The 22,682-nt window shown below is 41.3% G+C and overlaps 1 protein-coding gene across 2 annotated transcripts in view; it reads left to right on the forward strand.

Annotated features, from left to right (window-relative positions):
- The window catches only part of FAM222B (family with sequence similarity 222 member B), a 65,944-nt gene that overhangs the window by 35,149 nt on the left and 8,113 nt on the right, over nucleotides 1-22,682 (forward strand). The window contains exon 2 of one of the 2 annotated variants that reach the window (XM_054709035.1): nucleotides 19,242-19,363. In XM_054709035.1, the coding sequence (XP_054565010.1) occupies nucleotides 19,282-19,363 (82 nt within the window). In that variant the 5' untranslated portion in view covers nucleotides 19,242-19,281. Of the gene's footprint in view, nucleotides 1-19,241; nucleotides 19,364-22,682 lie in introns of those variants that run through there. The other variant, XM_028154920.2, reaches the window with a different exon arrangement.

The raw sequence follows: 22,682 nt of genomic DNA on the forward strand, positions 1-22,682 counted from the left end.
AAAAAATAAATTTTTATTGATTTCAGAGAGGAAGAGAAAGGGGAGAGAGAAATAGAAACATCAGTGATAAGAGAGAATCATTGATAGGCTGCCTCCTGCACACCCCCTACTGGGGATCAAGCCCGAAACTTGGACATGTGCACCTGACTGGAATTGAACCCAGGACCCTTCAGTCCGCAGGCCGATGCTCTATCCACTGAGCCAAACTAGCTAGAGCTCCTGATTTCAATAATAAACACTGGAAGGGGTGAATAAGGGGGATGGTTTCTTGGAATGGATTTTCAACTCTGGCACCATTTTGGAGGCAGCAGTGAGAAGGAAAAGAGCACAGAGCCAGGGATCAGAAAATCTGGTTATAGTCTAGGCACTTAATAGCTTTTCCTGGTTTATCTGTAAAATTGAGACTAATGATACCTGCTCTGACTGTCTCTCCTGGGACTTTTGAAAATATCAAGTGTCAGAATCAATGTGAAAGCACTTTGAAAATTGTAAAGGTCTCTACAAATGTAAGCAGTTATTAATGACTTTACAAAACCACCTTTGTAAGTGATTTAGATTCATGGAATCTGGAAGTTGGATTTAGAAGCTATCTAATCCAACTTCTTAATTACTGAAAATAAACTTTTTTCATAATTTAAAAAAATATTTTAAAATTGATTTCAGAGAGGAAGGGAGAGGGAGAGGGAGAGAGAGAGAGATACAAACATCAATGATGAGAGAAAATCATTGGTTGGCTGCCTCCCGCACACCCCCTACTGGGGATCAAGCCTGCAACCTGGGCATGTGCCTTGACGGGGAATTGAACAGTGATCTCCTGGTTCATAGGTTGACACTCAACCACTGAGCCACACCAGCCGGGCTTTTTTATCTTTTTTTTTTTTTTAAATCCTCACCCCAGGATATTTTTTCCATTCATTTTTAGAGAGTGGAAGGGAGAGGGAGAGACAGAGAGAAACACCAATGTGAGAGACACACATAGATTGTTTTCCTCCTGCATGCTCCCAATCAGGGCCAGAGCCTGCATCCGAGGTACGTGCCCTTGACCGGAATCGAACCTGAGACTCTTCAGTTCGCTGGCCAATGCTCTATCCACTGAGACAAACCAGCTAGGGCTCATCATTCTTAAGAATGGTCATTGCTTTTGCTTCAGCTTTTCTAATGCTATGCCACTGTTGAACAAGTTCAATTTTGTTCACCTAAAATTGCCTTTCTTCAGACTTTATTAACCTATTCTGATGTCTGGAGTTCAATGTTAAAGCTACTTCCTCCTCTGTATAACAGCTCTCTTATGACACCCTTATTTGAGATCAACATCTCTCACCTTTAAATTACTATAGCCAATTAACTGACTTTTGCCATTTCTCGTTTGTCTTTGACACATCCAGAAGATTTATTTAAAATAGACATCCGATCATGTTACTCTTCTTAAAATCTGTCCCTATCTCCCCATGGCTTCAGGATAAAATCTGAAATTAGCTAATAATAGTTATAACTACCATCATTGAGCATAGGCACTGTACTAAGCAATTTATAATTTCACTAGAGGCCCAGTGCACAAATCCGTGCACTGGTGGGGTCCCTCAGTCTGGACTGTGCCCTCTCACAATCTGGGACCCCTGGGAGGAGATGTAGTAGTGCGTGAAGCAGCAGGCGGCCGGGAGGAGCCCAAGCCCGGGCCAGCGCCGCACCGCTCCCACTTTTACTGGCCCCACTGCGCCTGCTGCCAACATTAGGTAAGTTTGCTGAGTGGCGCTTCCTGTGTTGAGCGTCTGCCCCCTGGTGGTCAGTGCGTCTCATAATGACCAGTCAAACAGTCGAATGGTCGAATAGTCGCTTAGGGTTTTATATATATTGATTTAATAATCACAATTACTCTATAATGTGTTGGGGCTACCTTTTTGCTGATTAAATGGTCATAACATTGAGCTACTAATGTTCTAGTCTGTCCATCTATATATATAAAAGCCTAAGCGACCATTGCAACCGGACGACTGAACAGGCTGCGTGGGGCGACTAGGCCGGCAGGGGGGTTAGTGAGGGGCAACCAAATGACCGAACAGCAGGCTGCGTGGTGCAACCAGGCTGGCAGAGCGGGGCAGTGAGGGGTGACCATGCCAGCAGGGGAGCACAGTTGGGGGCAAACAGGCTGACGGGGGGGCAGTTATGGGTGACCAGGCCAGCAGGGGGGGCAGTTGGGGCTGACCAGGCCAGCAGGGGTGGCACTTAGGGGCAATCAGGCAGGCAGGCAGTTAAGCAGTTAGGAGCCAGTTGTCCCGTATTGTGAGAGGGATGTCCAACTGCTGGTTTAGGCCCGATTCTGGGGATTGGGCCTAAACCGGCAGTTGGACATCCCCCATGGGGTCCCGGATTGAAGAGGGTGCAGGCTGGGCTGAGGGGACCTTCCCCCACCCCCGTGCACAAATTTCATGCACCGGGCCTCTAGTCTAATATGAAATAAAAGGCTCTTTATAATTTGGCACATCAAACTCATCTTCCAGGTTTAGTACCAACATCCTACTCTCTATAACAGACCACTTGTGGTTCCCCAAACATGCCATTTAGTTTCACAACTGCAGGGCTTTCATTTTGCTAATTTTCTGTGCCTAGAGTGCCTATCCCACTCAATTTGTTAAAATTCTTTTTTTTTTCTATTTGTTAAATTCTTGCTTGGCCTTCAGTGACCCATAATGTTGTTCTCTCTTCTCTCTTACTGTACTCTGGAAGTATTTATTTCATTATTTGAGTTTTCAAACAACTTAACTCACTTTTTTTTTTCTTTTGAATTTGTATTGATTTCAGATAGGAAGGGAGAGGGAGAGAGAGAGATAGAAACATTAATGATGAGAGGTTGAGCCCACAACCCGGGCATGTGCCCGACTAGGAATCGAACTGTGACCTCCTGGTTCATAGGTCGACGCTCAGTCATTAAGCCCTGCCGGCCAGGCTATACCTGCTTTTTTCTCTTTTACCTTGTGTCACCTCAGCGAGGTACCTGTCTCCTGCCCACTTTACAGGTGACTTGTGATATAAAGACCACAAGACAAATGGTTTCCTAAGACTCCACAATACTCTTAGGAGTCGTAGTCCTTTGATCTGTAGACACAGTTAAAAAGCAGAGTCTGATACTAAATTCCAGGGAAAAGGGCACAGTTCTTATCCAGAATTAAAAACGTGATTTATACAGCAGGACTCTACTTAACTCCAAAGTCAATTCAGAAGTGATTTAATCTTTGCTATTGAAACAGATCAACAATGCCATTTGCCTGTCTAAAATTAGATGCCCTGAAATCTCTTAGAAGAAAATAAATTATTAATGTAATTGTAGTTCCTGGCCTTGCATAATGTCTTCTTACTACCACATGCTTGGTGGCACAGGGCACTTATAGTACATAGTATTAGGGTATGTAGATAAGGCCACATTACCTTACTTAGGGTGTCGAGAGGACATTTAACAATTCTCAGCAACCCACTGCCTTTAATGGGCTTGATTGTTAAAATTCATTTTTCTCTAAGGAAGCACTGCTTAATGATTTTCCTTCTGGCCCAACATTCTGGACATTAGCTGGAATTGCTGAGTGATTTACAGTGGGGAGACCATGAGAACAATTTCTTATTTGTCCACAAATTGTCATTAGCAGTTTCATTTGCAGATTGAAGGAGCAGGAAGAATGGGCTCTTCACCAGTTGCAGCTTCCCTCTGATTAGAGTGTTAGTCCAGTTATGCCTAATTAACTTTTATTACAGCTAGTGGTGATAATTACTTGCAAGTCAGTTTTTGGCCAGCTATACCAAGGCTGAAGTATGAACTTGATGGATTTTAGTAACCAGAATGACACTGACACGTTTTACACCCTCCCTACACTGCAGTTGATTTCTTTTTCCATACCTCTTTTAGATAGGTCAAAGAATTATAAAAATTAACCTTACAGTTAAAACATATTGTTCTTTTGAAGAGCTGTATAGGATCATATTTTATTTTGTGTGTTTTTTTAAAATTTTATTTTATTGTTTAAAGTATTACAAATAGTAGTACATATGTCTTCCTTTTTTCCCCCCATTGACCTTCCCCCGGCCTCCCCTACCCCCCCTCTCCCTGGCACATGCCCTCACACCCACCCCCCCCCCAGTGTCTTGCGTCCATTGGTTTTGCTTATATGCATGCATCCAAGTCCTTCGGTTGATCTCTTACCTCCCCCCTCTCCAGTGCTCCCCAGCCTTCCTGCTGTAATTTGACAGTCTGTTTGATGCTTTACTGTCTCTGTATCTATATTTTTGTTCATCAGGTTATAATGTTCTTTATTATCCATAAATGAGTGATATCATGGTATTTTTCTTTGACTGACTGGCTTATTTCACTTAGCATAACACTCTCCAGTTCCATCCATGCTGCTGCAAATGGTAAGAATTCCTTCCTTTTTATAGCAGCGTAGTATTCCATTGTGTAGATGTACCATAGTTTTCTAATCCATTCATCTGTTGATGGGCATTTAGGCTGTTTCCAAATCTTAGCTATTGTAAATTGTGTTGCTATGAACATAGGGGTGCATATATCCTTTCTGATTGGCGTTTCTGTTTCTTGGGATATATTCCTAGAAGTGGTATTACTAGGTCAAATGGCAGTTCCATTTTTAACTTTTTGAGGAAACTCCATACTGTTTTCCACAATGGCTGCATCAGTCTGAGTCTGCATTCCCACCAGCAGTGAAGGAGGGTTCCTTTTTTTCCCCCATCCTCTCCAGCACTTGTCCTTTGTTGATTTGTTGATGATAGCCATTCTGACAGGTGTGAGGGGGTACCTCATTGTTGTTTTGATTTGCATCTTTCAGATGATTAGTGACTTCGAGCATGTTTTCATATGTCTCTTGGCTTTCTGAATGTCCTTTTTCGAAAAGTGTCTGTTTAGGTCCTTTGCCCATTTTTTTTATTGGATTGTTTATCTTCCTTTTGTTAAGTTGTAAGAGTTCCCTGTAAATGTTGGAGATTAAACCCTTATTGGAGATAACATTGACAAATATGTTCTCCCATGCAGTGGGCTTTCTTGTTGTTTTGTTGATGGTTTCTTTTGCTGTGCAGAAGCTTTTTATTTTGATGTAGTCCCATTTGTTTATTTTCTCCTTAGTCTCTCTTGCCCTAGGATCTGTGTCTGTAAAGATAATGCTACAATATATGTCTGCAATTTTGCTGCCTATGGAGTCTTGTAGGATTTTTATGGTTTCCCGTCTTACATTCAAGTCCTTTAGCCATTTTGAGTTCGTTTTTGTGTATGTTGTAAGTTGGTGATCTAGTTTCATTTTTTTGCATGTATCTGATCACATTTCCCAACACCATTTATTAAAGAGACTGTTTTGACTCCATTGTATGCTCTTGCCTTCTTTGTCAAATATTAATTGAGTATAATGGCTTGGGTCAAATTCTGGGTTCTCTGTTCCATTGGTCTATATGTCTGTTCTTGTGCCAGTACCAGGCAGTTTTGAGAATCGTGGCTTTGTAATATAGCTTGATGTCTGGTATTGGGATCCCTCCAACTTTGTTCTTTCTCAGGATAGCTGTGGCTATTCGTGGTCTTTTTTTATTCCAGATGAATTTTTGGAGAGTTTGTTCTAGATCTTTGAAATATGCCATTGGTATTTTATTTTATTTATTTTTAAAAACATATTTTATTGATTTTTTTTTTACAGAGAGGAAGGGAGAGGGATAGAGAGTTAGAAACATCGATGAGAGAGAGACATCGATCAGCTGCCTCCTGCACACCCCCCACTGGGGATGTGCCCGCAACCAAGGTACATGCCCTTGACCGGAATCGAACCTGGGACCCTTCAGTCCGCAGGCTGACGCTCTATCCACTGAGCCAAACCGGTTTCGGCATATGCCATTGGTATTTTAATAGGTATTGGGCCATATAGATTGCTTTAGGTAGTATGGACATTTTTTTATTTTTATTTTTTTTTAGTATGGACATTTTAATGATGTTGATTCTACCAATCCATGAACATGGTATGTTCTTCCATTTGTTTGTTTTTTTTTTTTTTTTTTTAAATATATTTTATTGATTTTTTTGCAGAGAGGAAAGGGGAGGGATAGAGAGCTAGAAACATCGATGAGAGAGAAACATCGACCAGCTGCCTCCTGCACAGCCCCCACCGGGGATGTGCCCGCAACCAATGTACATGCCCTTGACCGCAATCGAACCTGGGACCCTTCAGTCCACAGACCGACGCTCTATCCACTGAGCCAAACCGGTTTCGGCTTCCATTTGTTTATGTCTTCCTCTATCTCTTTTTTCAATGTCCTGTAGTTTTCCAAGTACAGGTCTTATATGTCCTTAGTTAACTTTATTCCTAGCTATCTTAATTTTTGTGGTGCAATGATAAATGGAATTTTTTTTTTCATTTCTCTTTCTGTGAGTTCATTATTGGTATATTAAAAGGCCATAGATTTCTGGGTGTTAATTTTGTATCCTGCTACGTTGCCAAATTCATTTATTAAGTCTAGTAGTTTTTTTGATGGAGTCTTTGGGGTTTTCTATGTATAGTATCGTGTCATCTGCGAGTAAGGACAGTTTTGCTTCTTCTTTTCCAATTTGGATGCCTTTTATTTCTTCTTCTTGTCTGATCGCTATAGCTAGTACTTCTAGTACTATGTCGAACAGGAGTGGTGAAAGTGGGCATCCTTGTCTTATTCCTGTTCTTAGGGGAAATGAGTTTAGTTTTTGGCCATTGAGTATGATGTTGGCTGTAGGTTTCTCATATAGGGCTTTTATTATGTTGAGGTATGATCCCTCTATTCCCACTTTGCTGAGAGTTTTTATCAAGAAAGGGTGTTTTCTTATCCACTCAGCTACCCTATGTCTTTTGATTGGGGCATTCAATCCATTTACATTTAAAGTTATTATTGATAGGTAATTGTTTGTCGCCATTTTTTTTTTAATCTTCACGGGAGAAGCCTGCAACTGAGGCACGTGCCCTTGATGGACTCGAACCTTGGACCCTTCAGTCCGCAGGCCAACACTCTACCCACTGAGCCACACAGGCCTGGTGTTTGTCACCATTTTTATTCTTTATGCCTGTGTTCCTTCTTCGCTTCCTATTTCTTCTTTTTACAGCAGAGCCTTTAGCATTTCTTGCATTGCTGGTTTGGTGGTGATAAACTCCCTTAGTCCTTTTTTGTCTGTGAAGCTCCTGATTTCATCCTCAATTTTGATTGATAGCCTTCTGGGTACAGTATTCTTGGATTCAGACCCTTCCTTTGCATGATTTTGTATATTTCATTCCATTCCCTTCTGACCTGATGTGTTTCTGTTGAGAAATCAGTCGCTAGGCTAATGGGGGATCCTTTGTAGGTAACTTTCTGTCTCTGGCCGCTTTTAAGATTCTTACTTTGCCAATTTAATTATAATGTGCCTTGGCATCGGTCTTTTGGCGTTCATTTTTTTTGGGACTCTGTGAGCTTCTTGGATTTGTGTGAGTTTCTTCCTCCCTATATTAGGGAAGTTTTCTGTCATTATTTCTTCAAACAGGTTTTCTCTTCCTTGCTCAGTTTTCTCTCCTTCTGGTACCTTTATCATGTGGATGTTGTTTCGTTTCGTGTTGTCCCAAAGTGCCCTTAGGCTCTCCTCCTGTTTTTTTTTCTATATGCTGCTCTGCTTGGATATTTTTTCCTACCTTGTCTTCTAGCTTACTGATGTGGTCCTCCGCTTCTTCTAGTGTACTGTTGATGCTTTTTATTGAGTTCTTTATTGCAGTGATGTCATTTTTCATTTCTTGGTTCTTCTTCATTTACTCTTGGTTCTTACACATTTTGTTGAATTTGTCTTCCAACCTTTTCAGCAACCTTATGACCATTTCTCTGAATTCTTTGTCTGACATATTGCTTGCCTCCATTTCATTTACTTCCTTTTCTGGTGATGCCTCCTTTTCTTTCATATGTGGGCTGTTTCTATGTCTCCCCAGGATCTCTCCTCTCCAGGTGTCTGGTTATATAACTCTCTCCTGCGTTGACTTAAAAGCACAAAATACAGCACAACAAGGCACTCAACACAAATGTATTCACGATACTAATAACCCCAAATAAAGGTGACCACCAGAGAAAAGAGAATTAGGGTGTTAAAAAAAACAGAGTGCAAAAATGATATTGAGAAAAGGAAAAAAAGTAAGAGAAAAGAAAGAGAATAAAAAAGAAGGGGGAAAAACTATATATATGGGGAGAAAACTTCAATAGAACAACAACTAATTGAAAAATATGCAAACAACTAACACCCAGATATGAATGCAAACTACAAACAACAACTAATAACAAGCAAGGAAAGAAAAAACAAGCAGAAAAAAAGAGAAACAATCACAAAAACAAACAAACAAAAAATTCAATCTAATCAACAATCAAACAATCAACAACAATAGGACAGAGAGAAAGAAGGGCAAAACAAAATAAAACAAAAAATATAAAAAACAACAAAAAAACAAAAAAAGGGAAGAGAGAAAAAAAACTTTGGATAGTGAAGAAAGAGAAGAGAGAAGTGTGTATGGACTTGGAGCAGGGGATCGGAAATTAGATATATAAGTAGGATGAATTTTTAATGGGGTAAAAAGAAGGAATAGGGAAAATCTAAAGCAGGAATAGGGTAAGAGAAACAGGACAACAAAAGGGGAAAAGTGAGGAAGAGAGTGTTGGCATAAAGGTGAAGTTGAGATAGAGTAAAATGATGCTAAAGGAAAAATGGAAATGGAATGTAGAACACTAATCCCAAAGTAAAATAAAGAGAAAACAAAATGAAACTTAAAGGTAAAATAATAATACTGATTAAAAATAAAAATATAATAATTAAAAAGGTAAAATCAAGTGAGAAAAAAAAAAGTAGTTTTTAAGTAAAAGATAAAAAATAAAAATGTGCAGTAGTGAAAGTCACTCACTTCCTCTACTGTTCTGTTTGACACACCTGTTTCTTGTCAGGTAGTCAGGACAGAATTGAAATTCCCTACGTTCCACTGCTCTCCTCTGTGTCATAAGCCACAATCCTGTTTCAAGCAGGCAGTATTTCTTTGTTTTTTAGCCTGCCTGTAGTTGTATTTACACAAGAGTCAATTTGTGATTCAACCCCTGGGTGACAGTGTTTCTGTATTGATATCCGGGCTATAACTCCTCTCTACCCAATATTTAGATTTTGTTTGCTCTGTCGCACTTAATACTGGTTTGGGGGAGTGGACTGCCCCAGAGCTGGTTTTCTGATCGTTTCTCCCCACTCTGATCCCCAGGTTCCACGAAACCAACTTTCCCCTGCAGTCTCTGAGAGTGTTTTTAATTGGGTGATCCTATGTACTGGGCTTAGTTTCTAACCTTTTGCACTCGGATGTCGAGTGTGACTCGACACGGTTAGCATTAGAATAAAGGAATCGAGAAAAAAGCAAGCGAGTGCAAAGGGTTAATATATTTCTTTTATTGATTTCAGAGAGGAAGGGAGAGGGAGAGGGAGATAGGATCATCAATGATGAGAAAGAATCATTGATTGGCTGCTCCTGCCCACCCTCTACTGGGGATTGAGCCCGCAACCCAGACATGTGCCCCTGGCTGGAATTGAACCCAGGACCCTTCAGTCTGCAGAATAACGCTCTATCCACTGAGCCAAACCAGCTAAGGCGGATCATATTTTAAACAGCCTTACTGACTTTTTATATTCTGAGATCATACCCTTGAGTTCGTTGCTGCTTATCATAGAATAGACTGAGATGAAACTAAATGTCTTTCATAGCAACATGTGCTTATTGTAAGACTAGAGGCCTGGTGCACGGGTGGGGGCCAGCTGGTTTGCCCTGAAGGGTGTCCCGGATCAGGGTGGGGGTTCCCTTGGGGCGTGGGGTGGCCTGGGCGAGGGGCCTGTGGTGGCTTGCAGGCCGGCCACGCCCCCCGGTGACCCAAGCAGAGGCCCTGGTATCTGGGATTTATTTATCTTCTATAATTGAAACTTTGTAGCCTTGAGCAGAGCCAAGCCTCCTGCTTGCTCTGTGACTGCAGCCATTTTTGTTGGGATTTATTTATCTCCTATAATTGAAACTTTGTAGCCTTGAGTGGAATCCTAGGCCAGCCAGGGTGTGCAGAAAGCTTGGCTTCCTCCATCGCCGGGAGCAACTCAAGCCTCCTGCTCTCTCCAGCTCCGTGGCTGCCATCATTTTTGTTGGGATTTATTTATCTTCTATAATTGAAACTTTGTAGTCTTGAGTGGAGGCCTAGGCCCAGGGTGTGCAGAAAGCTTGGCTTCCTCCATTACCGGGAAACCCAAGCCTCCTGCTCACTCTGTGGCCGCAGCCACCTTGGTTGGGCTAATTTGCATACTTGCCCCTGATTGGCTGGTGGACGTGGCTTGTGGGTATAGTGGAGTGATGGTTAATTTGCATATTACTATTTTATTAGATAGGATTATGATAATTGGCAAGGTGCAGTTTAGTCTCCTGCTTGTATTTGAAATTTTCTTCAAAGTACAAAATAAAACTTTTAAAATCAGTAGGACACTAAGAGAGAATTCGTGGATATGTACAGTGGTGAGGTGATTGTTGGGTGGGAGGTTGGGGTGGGTGGGTGGAGGTGGAAGAGGGCACAGGGGATAAATGGTGATAGAAAATTAAAGTCATTAGGACACTGAAAACACATTTCTTTAGCTCTATAGGAATTTCATGATGTTATTTTAATCCTATATAATAAAGAGCTAATATGCTAATTAGACCAGGCAGCGGAATGACCTTCCGGAATGACCAGTGGGCGGGGGTCGGGGCTGCGAGGCAGCCGGAGCCACGACAGCCAAGCCCCTTGCAGAATTTTGTACATCGGGCCTCTAGTAGTTATATCTTTGGAAACAATCCCTGCTAGGTGGAGAAAGAGTAAGGGAGGGAAGGGAAATAGTTTATCTTCCTCTGAAGATGACTGAGTCCCTTTGCCATTTCCCTTCAAACATTCCTTCAATATTGTTCTTTGATGGTTACCCTGAAATGTAAATGAGCTTGTAAGCAGAATCTTCTCCTTAACTTGCAATAGGTTGAAGTTGATTTCAACTGGGACTGTTCTTAGATCTCCATGTGACTTGGTGCTGCTTTCATTTCAGATGCTCACCTTAGTGTCCTCTGTTGCTAGGCTCTCTTCCCGAGGACTGATCAATCTCCTGCGATAGCTTCATGTATGGCGATGCATTTTAAGAGCCTGTTTTTGTTAGTATTTATTTAAAGTAAGGGAAGAAAAATCATGGCTGCTTGGAGAAGAGCCATAATATACTTGGTCCTCCTCTAAAACTTCTGTGGTCTCACTAAATAGGAAAGAAGAGGAAAGGGTAAGTGATAAATATCATCCTTATACTTCAAAGCTCTTCATTGATTGTTACTGAAAACCTTTCTGCTGTTGAGTAACCAAGAACCTGCCCGCCAGCTGCTGTTGGTGTGAAAATGGAGAAGCTAGTTATGGTTGGTGCTTTTCAGGAAGTCTGGAGATAAAGCTTATGATGTTATTTGAAACTTTTTGAATAGTAAGAGAAAAAGAGAGTCAAACTCCATTACACGCCAGAAGATATAACGAGGCTTTCCTTTATAGCATAGGGGAATTTGCGTGGCACTTGCTTAGGTTCAGGATGTGTTTATTTTTTAAATATATTTTTATTGATTTCAGGGAGAAATGGAGAGGGAGAGAGAGGTAGAAACTTCAATGATGAGAGAGAATCATTTATCGGCTGCCTCCTGCATGCCCCACACTGGGGATCAAGCTTGCAACCCGGGCATGTTCCCTGACTGGGAATCAAACCATGACCTCCTGGTTCATAGGTCAACACTGAAACATTGAGCCATACCAGCTGGGCCAGGATGTGTGTTTAGAAGGAAGGGACTTGAAAAACGTAAATCATGAACATGAATGTAATTAAGACATTAGTGAATAGTAGACCTGAAGAAAGGATAGTCATTAATAGTGCCTTCTTCAGGATAGACATTTCTTTTGGAACCTTTTAAAGGTGAAATTCACCATCTTTAAAGTAAGAGGGTTGCACCAGTGCCACTCAGTAGAAGCATTGCCAGAGCAAAGTGGAGGTTGGGAGAAAATTGGAAGTATAGGCACTGGAGAAAATGTTATTCAGCTACGTGTTGAAAAGAAACTGGAAATTAAAGAAGCAGAAATATACAAGAAACCTAATTTTAGTGGCAAGAACCCCAGTGTTAGCACTCAACAATTCAGAGATAAGTCACCTGCATTAAGATAAAGTGAGAATGGTTATCAATAGACCATGCTCTCCAACTCTTCTTAGTGATCTGTAATCCCCCCCCCCACCCTGTTTTCCAGACTTAAACACTTGCTACCTTGTTTGATTTTTTCTTTAATAAAATTTTTGGAAACAATCTCAAATTTATAGAAAAGTTATAAGTACATTACAAAGAATTACTTTTTTTTCTTAAATCACTTGAGAGTAAGTTGCTCATCTAATGCTTCATTATCCCTGAATATGTTAGTGTTTACTAGTAACTTCTACAGACAAGGGCATTGTCCAACATTACCTCAATATAACCATCAGAATCAGAAAGTTAACATTGATACATTACTATCATATAATTCTCAGACCATCCCCCCCTCAGATGTTGCCAGTTGTAACAGTAATAATCCTTTATTGCAAAAAGAACCCAGTTCAAAATCACACATTGTATTTATTTGTTGTGTCTTCTTGGTCTCCTTTAATCTGTGGCATGTTTTTAACCGGGAGGTATATCTCCGCTGCAGAGGCCTCCTGTGAGAAGCAATGGGTCCCAGCCCCACATCAGACACCCAGCCCAAGGTTCCAGAGCTAGGAAGAGAAGTCCCAGTAACTTCGGCCTGTAAAAACCAGCAGGGATTGTGGCTGAGTGACAAGGAGGCTGCTGGAGTCCCAGGCAGTTCTTCTTAAAGGGCCAGCACATGAATGTATACAGTCCTGCTCCCCCTGAGCTCCAGTGCGGGCGTCAGCATTGTGGGAACCAGGGACATATGGGGAGGAACTGGATTGTGTGGAATCGGGGCAGGAACTCAGGGTTGGCTTTCTCCCAGACTGGGGTGCTCACAGGGGTCATTGTTCCTGTGCTGGGACCTCTCATGTTGCAGAGCTGACTAGCAGCCGTATCTGAGTTTCCATTAGTCTGGCTCACACTGTTCGTTCCATCCTGGTGATTCCCTGAAATCCCACCCCATCCAATTTGCAGCCCCACCCAAGCTGTTGGCAGTAGCTTTTCCAGCCTGCCTTACTTCACAGCTTGGCTCTGCCTGGGGCACTTCCATGTCCAATTACAAGTAGCAGTCGTCTTCAGATCACTCTGTAGCTCCTGCCAGGTGGCCCCAGGCAGTGGCTGACTTTGCACCTCCTGGGAGGCCCCAGAGCTAGTGCACCCAGTGGACAGCTTCAGACCATAGCAGTTACAACTCTACATATCCACAAATGACACACTCAAGGGGCAGATTCAGTGAGCACTGAAACCCCACTGAAGCTCCATAGGGTTGTCTCCTGTACAACAGCTCTTCCATTGTAATTGCAGCTGGTCCTCACAGCCAATTGGCCTGAGGTCAACTCCTCCCAGGGATACCAACAGCAATCAAGGCTCAACTACAATAAGACTGTGCACATAGCCAACACAGGCTATAGTGCCCAGCTCAGTGACTGGGGAGGCTGAGCCACTGGGCCCTACAGGATACCTACTACACAAGGCCAATCTACCAATTCCAGAACACATAGCAGCTCTACCTAGTACATAGAAACAAACACAGGGAAGCAGCCAAAATGCAAGACAAAGAAACATGTCACAAATGAAAGAACTGAAGAAATCTCCAGAAAAAAAGAAGTAAATGAAATGTAAGCAAGCAAACTACTGGATACAGCATTCAAAACAATGGTTATAAGTTTGCTCAAGGATCTTAATGAGAGCTTCAAGGAACTCACTGAGAGCTTCAAGGAACTTAGACTTTCAAGGATCTTAGTGAGAATTTCAAATACATGAGAAAGGACCAGTCAGAAATTAACCATACACTAACTGAAATAAAGAATAATTTACAGGGATTCAACAGTAGAATAGAGGATTCCGAAAATCAAATCTGCAATTTGGAATATAAGGAAGCACAAAACATGCACCAGAAGAGCAAAAAGAGTAAAAAAAAAAAAAAAAAGAGCAAAAAGAATCCAAAAATATGAAGACAGTGCAAGGAGCCTCTGGGACAACTTCAAGTGTACCAACATTCGCATTATGGGGATGCCAAAAGGAGAAGAGAGGGAGCAAGAAATTAAAAACCTATTTGAAGAAATAATGACAGAAAACTTCCCCTACCTGGTGAAAGAAATAGACTTACAAGTCCAGGAAGTGCAGAGAGTCCCAAACAGAAGGAACTCAAAGAGGCCCACAACAAGACACATCATAATTAAAATTCCAAGGGTTAAAGACAAAAGAGAGCATCTTAAAAGTAGCAAGAGAAAAGCAGTTAGTTACTTACAAGGGAGTGCCCATATGGCTGTCGGCTGATTTCTCGACAGAAATTTTGCAGGCCAAAAGGGAGTGGCCAGAAATATTCAAAGTGATGAATAGTAAGGACCTATAACCAAGATTACCCAGCAAAGCTCTCATTTTGACTTGAAGGTCAGATAAAGAGCTCCACAGACAAGAAAAAGCTAAAGGAGTTCATCACCATCAAACCAGTATTACATGAAATGTTGAAGGGTATTCTTTAACCTTTTGCACTCGGATGTCAAGTGTGACTCGACACGGTTAGCATCGGTAGCCCATCCCTTCCCTCCCTCCATCCTTCCTCCTTTATTTGGGCTTTTCTTACATTAAATAAATAAGTTTGTATGAAAAGAAACTACAGTTTTTTATTCTACTGCCGTGCTTTGTAAAATCTGGGGTATTTAAAAAATTAAATCCCGAGTAGAATAAAGGAATCGAGAAAAAAGCAAACGAGTGCAAAGGGTTAATAAGAGGAAGAAGTAAAAGAAGAAATAAAAAATATGAGAAATAAAATGGCAATAAATACATATCTATCAGCAATTGAATCTAAAAATCAAAATAAACAAGGAATCTAATGAACAAAATTAACTGATGAATAAAATAGAATCAGAGGCATGGAATCTCAGAGAGTGGGGTCGGGGGGCAGGAAGAGATTAACCAAAGATCTTATATACATACTAAAGGCCCGTTGCATGAAGATTCATGCAATAGGCCTGCCTTTCCCTGGCTGCCAGCACCGGTTTTTCTCCGGCACCCGGGACCCAGGCCTTAGCTCTGGCCGCAGCAGAGAAGCCAAGCCTCTTCAGTCTTCAGTCTTCAGTCTTCAGTCTTTGCTCTGGGCCTGTATATGCAAATTAACCCACAATATTTGTTGGGTTAATTTGCATACTCACTCCTGATTGGCTGGTGGGTGTTGTGGGGGTACAGTCAATTTGCATATTTCTCTTATTAGTATAGATATGCATTACCTATGAACCTAGACAATAGGGTGGTGAAGGCCTGGGGTAGGGTGGAAACTGGGTAGAGGGGTAAAATGGGGGGGGCATCTTGGATTTTGATAGGTTAGGAAAGTGATAGTCAACATTTAAATAGTGTTCACTACATGTCTAGTACTAGTATCCTAAGCACTTGATTATATTAACATTAAACCTAATGAATCCTCACAATTCCAGGAAGCAGGCACATTTTGTAGATGAAATTAAGTGTCTTCCCCAAGGTTACACAGCTAGTAAGTAGCAGAGCTGGGATTAAAATCCAAAGTCTTATCTTAACCACTTTGATATAGTCCTCTTGTTAATCCAGGTTTCTAAAGGTGATTTGAGCTGCAGTTGACATTTATCGTTATAGGCATACCTCAGGTTCAGTTCCAGACCACAGCAATAAAGCAAGTATCACAAAAAAGTAAATTGCATGTATTTTTTTTTGTTTCCTAATGCATATAAAACTTATGCTTACATTATACTGTAGACTGTTAACTACACAATAATAGCATTATGTCTAAAAAATGGACATACTTCAATTTAAAAATACTTTATTGCTAAAAAGTGCCAACCATTATCTGAGCCTGTTGGAAAAATGGCACTAATAAACTTGCTTAATGCAGGGTTGCCACAAATCTTCAAAAAAATTTTTTTAGTTTATTTTAGAGAGGAAGGGAGGGGGAGAGAAACATGGATGTGAGAAAGAAATATTGATTGGCTGCCTCCTGCATGCCCCCTACTGGGGATTGAGCCTGTAACCTAGGGCATGTGCCCTACCCAGGAATGGAACCTCAACCTCTGGATGCACAGGAGGGCGCCCAACCAACTGAGCCACATCAGCCAGGGCCAAACCTTTGATTTGTTGGGGGGTGTGGGGCAATATCTGTGAGCCAAAATAGAGCAAAGTGCAATAAAACAAAGTATGTTTATCTGTGGATTTTCCCCTTTTGAAAACTATAAGACAATGATTTGCCCTTGCCACCCAGTGTTACTTCTTTGGCTCTGTTGGTTTTATGTTCAAGAAATGAAAGCTAAGCCCTGACCGGTTTGGCTCAGTGGATAGAGCATAGACCTGCGGACTGAAGGGTCCCAGGTTCGATTCTGGTCAAGGGCATGTACCTTGGTTGCAGACACATCCCCAGTGGGGGGCGTGCAGGAGGCAGCTGATTGATGTTTCTCTCTCATTGATGTTTCTAACTTTCTATCCCTCTCCCTTCCTCTCTGTAAAAAATCAATAAATTTATTAAAGAAAGAAAAAAAAGAAATGAAAACTAATTAGAATATTATCGTAAACTAGATAGAGTAGTCAGTCTCCTGTTTAAGAGGCAGCTGATAGATGACTCTATCTCATCGATGTTTGCACACATCAAAATTTAATACATATATAAGAGATTATGGTGGTCATTTATAGATTGGTTCCTTCTAAAAATTACAGGGAGAGAGTGTTATCTGCAAGACTGCTGAGTGAATGTGTTCTTTGTACTTCCATCATTACAGCGTCTCAGTTATCCAGATGAAGTACAAGGCCGGGAGGTGGGAATGTGCTCCGCTCCTTCAAGGACCTGCAAGGAGAACACTGTGGCTAGAAATAGAGTCAGCAAGAGGGGAATGGGGGTTAGAAGATGAGGTCAGAGCCCTAGCCAGTTTGGCTCAATGGATAGAGTGTTGGTGTGCGGACCAAAGGGTCCTGGGTTTGATTCTGGTCAAGGGCAGGTACCTTGGTTGCAGGCTCCTCCCCAGCCTGGGTCCCGGTCAAGGCTCGTGCAACCAATTGATATGTTTCACATCGATGTTTCTCTCTGTCTTTCCTTCTCCCTTCCACTCTCCCTAAAAATCAATGGAAAAATATTCTCTGGCGATGATGATTAATCAAAACAAACAAGAAGAAGATGAGGTCAGAGAGGTAGGAGTGACAGAGTATGGAAGGCCTTATGGGCATGTTAGGATTTTGAATTTTATTCTAAATGAGATGGGAAGTTATTGGAGATTTTTGAGCTGATAAGATTTCCAATTTAAAAAATTAATTACTCTGGCTGCTGTGTGGAGAATAGATTGGGTTACAGGAGCAAGTGGGGGTGGGTGGACAGAGAGACCATGTAGAAGACTATTGTAGTCCAGGCTACAGATGATGGGATGACATATGAAATTATTACCTATCTCCAAGAAAGGTTGGGAGACCTAATTAAGAAAACATCACTAGAGTCCTGCATACAGCCCATTTCACAATATTAGTCTCTAGTATTTGTTAATTCCCTTCCTTTCCTTGGAGTTTGCGTTCAGCTATATTAGGACCATAGGGGACAGGTTATTAGGTAGAGATCAGCATTCACAAGGAATGGGATTCTGAGCAGTACCTCAGTCATTTGATCCCAACAGGAGACTTTATTCTTGGCATACTGTTCATTCTGTTATCCTACCTACCAGAGGCCTAAAAAGACTGAATCTGTGCCAGAACTCTTGGGCGGCTCTGTTCTCATTGAGGCATTCAATCTTTAGTTCTTTCTGCAGTTGCTATCTTAGCCACAGTTTGAGCAGCCTCTTTTACAAAGTATCTTTTCAGCTACCTGGACTTGCAAGTTGGAGCTCTCTGATACTCATCATGACAGGGTAATTTCACATACCTGAGAGGGCCCTCTAAGAAAAAGAAAGAGGTTTTGTGATCTTTGTTTAACATGGAGCTTTTCCTCCACTCTTACATTATGATGTAAAGCCTTAATGTGCCACCTTGACTTCTGGGTTTTGCAGTATGAGAAAAAAATTTCATTATACTTCTTTTGGAAAAACTTGGTCCTTGGTGTACAGGTAACTCGCTTAGCATTGTTGATAAGGTTTCCTTCCCTACTAAAGTCCACCTCAATGTCTGCTTGCTTGAGTTGTGTATATCTTATTGGTAGACAGCACTGATGAAACAATGCCATCTTGACATAATGACAGGATTGCCTGCACTCTGGCCGCCTACTACTTCCTTAATTTCCTTGGGGTGCAATACAATTTTGGGGTGGGGTGGGGTCCAGGAGGTCTAATTGTGTCACAGGCAATAGGAAAGGTGAATCACCAGAAACTTACAAACAGAATTTGCTTTAACAGTAGTTAATTGTGTCTCCTAGGATATTTTGCTTTCTCTTCCTTTTAAAAGTGAGTTCAGGTTACTGGAGTGTCCAAAGTGAAAATTTGGATGCTTTTGCAACTCAAGTACTTCCTCTGGAAATGACTGACTACCCCAGCTCCAAACCAACCATGTATATAGACTAAGCTAGGCCCTATGAGGACCAGCTGTCTTCAGGAACACTGTTCTATTTTCAGAGAGAAATCATTTTCCCCTTCACCTCAGTAAGAATGTGCCCTAGCCTTGCTGCTCCCTTCTTAGCTGGGACACAAATGAGAGCCAGCGTGCCATTAATTTGGCAGCCCCGTGGGCCTTCCAAAAGCCCATGATAGAGAGAGGCAACCTACAGGAAATGGAAATGCTAAATGAGTGCATCTAGAGCTTGTGAGCATAAAAGACCTTACAGATGCGCCTGTATTTTTCATTTAATTATGTGAATAGGTAGATTTTCTTTTCCCCACCCACTCATCTGTGCTGACTGAAATATTTTATCCTTAGTAATAGTTTGGAGCAAATTGTTGCTACAGATAAGAACATAGATATATTTTCTGCCAACATGCTAATTAAATTGCTTATCTATCTAAACTTGGGCCTGTGCTGCTCATATCAGATGTCCCTGGTATCTTCCTTGAGTGAGTTGCCTTGTGTTCCATGACCTTGTTTTTTTGTTCATTACAGTGTGAGTGACTGCCCCATGTTGTGTTGATGCCGGTCTGCCATGCTAGCCTGTCTACCAGGGCCAGGTGACCTGTCCTTTCAGCTTCTTTCTCACACGCAGATGAACACTGGACTTCAGAAATGTAAGTAATCTTGATCCCAGGGAAGGATGTGATCCTTTATTTTGACCCTACATTTGAGCTGTTGCAGAGGGGTACATTGACTGCGGACTTTGATATCTTCAAGATATTCTTCAATGCAGACAAAAGAAAGCAATTGCAAAAACTTGTCAGCAATGTGAGCTACCTTTGATCAGAGAGATCCTCTAAAATGCTAGAATTTCCCAGTGTATAGCATCTTAATTTTAGTTGTTGCTGATATCTCTCTTGAGCGCTATAAGGAGTTTTACAGGAGATATATAATCACCCTTTAAAAAAGTATCTCAAATTGAATCCCCATGAGGAATTAAATGAAAACACACAGTTCAGATTACTTATTATATCTCAGAAACAAACTATTTACACTGTTCTGTTGTTTTGAACTCTCTGAGTACTCTCTACCATGGAAACAGACAATTCCCTTTGGCTTTGCTGTCTGCCTTCTGAGCCAGTGACCTCAGTTCAGAGCGATAAAGAGCTAGCTTTCTCAGTCTTTCTGGTATATTCCTGCTAATATACTTCCCACATGATTGAGCTTTTAAGAATTGTCTGTTAGATTTTTGTCTCAAATTGGCTGGAATTGGGGCTTTGTACTTCATGCTTTCCCAGATTACTACCTTCTATTCTTGAACTGCATGAATGTGCAAGGAAATTATTCTATTCCTGGCTCATTACCATATACAGTATCTTCAAGTGTCAAAATGGCCCTAAATTTGGAATAGACTTTCCTTTTAGAGCAAAAAGGGGAAATCAATGAAACATCTACACTTCCCCTTTAATAGAAAAGGTGCTTCAGCATCTTATCTGAATCCTTTATGATATAGGGTTCTGTACAGGGCCAGATAGCAAATGTTTTAGGCTTTGTGGGCCATGGTCTCTGTTGCTTCTACTCAGCTCTGCTATTGTAGGGCAAAGGCAGCTGTAGACAATATGTAAACAATGCATGTGACTGTGTTCCAGTAAAACTTTTAATTAAAAATAGCAGCTGGATTTTGACCCACAGACTATAGTTTACTGACCCTGCTCTATGAGATCATCTTCAGAAGTTAAAATAATCTAGCTTCTGACTTCTTTCTTTGAGGGAGAGTAAGACTCAGAGCCTGGTTAGTTCTAGGATTTGGCCAATGAATCCAACTTGTATAATGACAAAACTGAAGGTGACCGTCTTTCTTCTGCAATAGGCAAGCTCTGCTGTGCCAGCTTTCCCCCCAGCCTTTCTCTTCATAAGTGATGACGTGTGATGAAGTTGTATGTGCTCCCTGGCCACCCAAATCTCCATGCTAACTGCATTGTGACTGGTTATGGGTTCCAGAGGACACACTGGAAAGGGGGTATACTTGGAATCATACAATAAGATGATAAAGAGCAGTTCACTGTCTTCTACATTCCTTAACTTACTTTGACAGCTTCACCTAGAGATGTGATATCAAGGGATGAGCCATTTGGGAGGAAAGGCAAATTGGCAGCTTTATCTTGGATGCTGACATTGAGATCTCCACTTTTCTTTTTCCTCAAAGCAGCTCCTAAGTAGCCTCTGCCAACCACTGTCCCTAGTTTATATTGGAGAATTGAGATATCCTTCTTTCCTGGTTTCAGACTCACCAGTCCATTTGGGGGACAGTGTATTTGAATTCCTTTGACTCTTGTTGTTATCCTTAACTAAATCCACATCTTTGCAGAGGAGAAATCCTATTGGTATTTTTAAGCCTGCTTGCTTTCTTCTCTCCTCTCCCAAAAGGTATAAAAAAAAAAAAAAAGAAAAATCTTGACTTATAGCTGTTAGTGTTAAATATTTACAGTTAAGGTGAGATAGAGCATAAGCTGTCTTCTTTAGCAACCAACAGCTAAAGAGCTGCTTAGAACCCAAGCTTACCAGTTATAGAAACCTTAAAACCAGTTTTGTGACTTGTAATTCAGCTTTTCCCTACACCCATTCTTAGAAGGGTCTTCTAAGTTCCTAGAAACACAGAACTTGGTATCTGGTGGGGTGGGGATGAGATACGGATGTTGATAGCTTACTGTGCTGTATGTTGTAAGAGTCAGCTCAAGGGAAGAGAATTGGATCAGGAGTCAGGATATGTGGCTTCTTGGCCCAGCACTATAAGTCACCTGGCTAATTTTCCCAGGCTTGAGTCACCACCTGTATAGATAGAGTCACAGGATTGATTCCTTCTAACTCCACGTTTTCTCTTCTCCCCTTCCTGTTCGGTGTGTGTAGGAGAATGTAATGTGTTTCCCATCCTAGATGGATGATTTGCCATAGGGCAGGCTGGATTAAAGAAATCTTGGTTTGGTGTGGGTCCTGTACTTGGTAGAGGACCAGAGTTAGGGTTAGGTGGATGCCTTCCTAGAGCTTTTCTAGATTATATATATTCCATGATGTCACTTGCTTTGAGAGTCCTAGCCATTTTGGAATTCTGTACTTGGAAATTTGTTTTCCTCTGACCCATCTTCTCCTAATCACCCAGAAAAATGTGTTTTTGAACATTTTTTCTTTATTAACTCCAAGCTCAGTTTATGGTCAGGTATCTAGTAGTGGCTCAATAAATATTTTTGGTTGAATGGCTGAAATGATCAAAAGACCTTGGTTTGCCATAGCCGGTTTGGCTCAGTGGATAGAGCGTCAGCCTTCGGACTGAAGGGTCCCAGGTTCGATTCTGGTCAAGGTCACATGCCTGGGTTGTGGGCTCTATCCCCAGTGTGGGGTGTGCAGGCGGCAGCCGATCAATGATTCTCTCTCATCATTGATGTTTCTATCTCTCTCCCTCTCCCTTCCTCTCTAAAATCAATAAAATATTTTTTTTAAAAAAGACTTTGGTTTTCAAATCGTCTTTTAGATAATAACTTTGACTGATTTTATTGCAGTTTTGGATCTGGAACAAATGTCAAAATTCTTTTACTGCTTCTTAGTATGTCTATCTGCCCCCTAGTGGAAGGGTCTGGAAATTGTTAATTGGCCCAAATGATTGAATAAACTCATAGAAATATCAGCAATATTAACTTAACATCTGTTCATCTGTTGAGTTGCTAACCATGTGCCAGTACTATCTTGAGTTTTTTATTTTTATTTTATTTTATTTTTTCCATCACCATATATCTCTATCCCTTCTTCCAACTCCACTCACTCCCCTCCTACAGTCACCACACTGTTGAGCATTTTTTAAATATATATACATTTTTTGAATACTTTTTATTGATTTCAGAGAGGAAGGGAGAGGGATAGAGAGATAGAAACATCAATGATGAGAGAGAATCATTGATCAACTGCCTCCTGCACACCCTCTACTGGGGATTGAGCCCGCAA

This window comes from Eptesicus fuscus, chromosome 20 (genome assembly GCF_027574615.1).
Source record: "Eptesicus fuscus isolate TK198812 chromosome 20, DD_ASM_mEF_20220401, whole genome shotgun sequence".
In the NCBI taxonomy this organism is placed as follows: domain Eukaryota; kingdom Metazoa; phylum Chordata; class Mammalia; order Chiroptera; family Vespertilionidae; genus Eptesicus; species Eptesicus fuscus.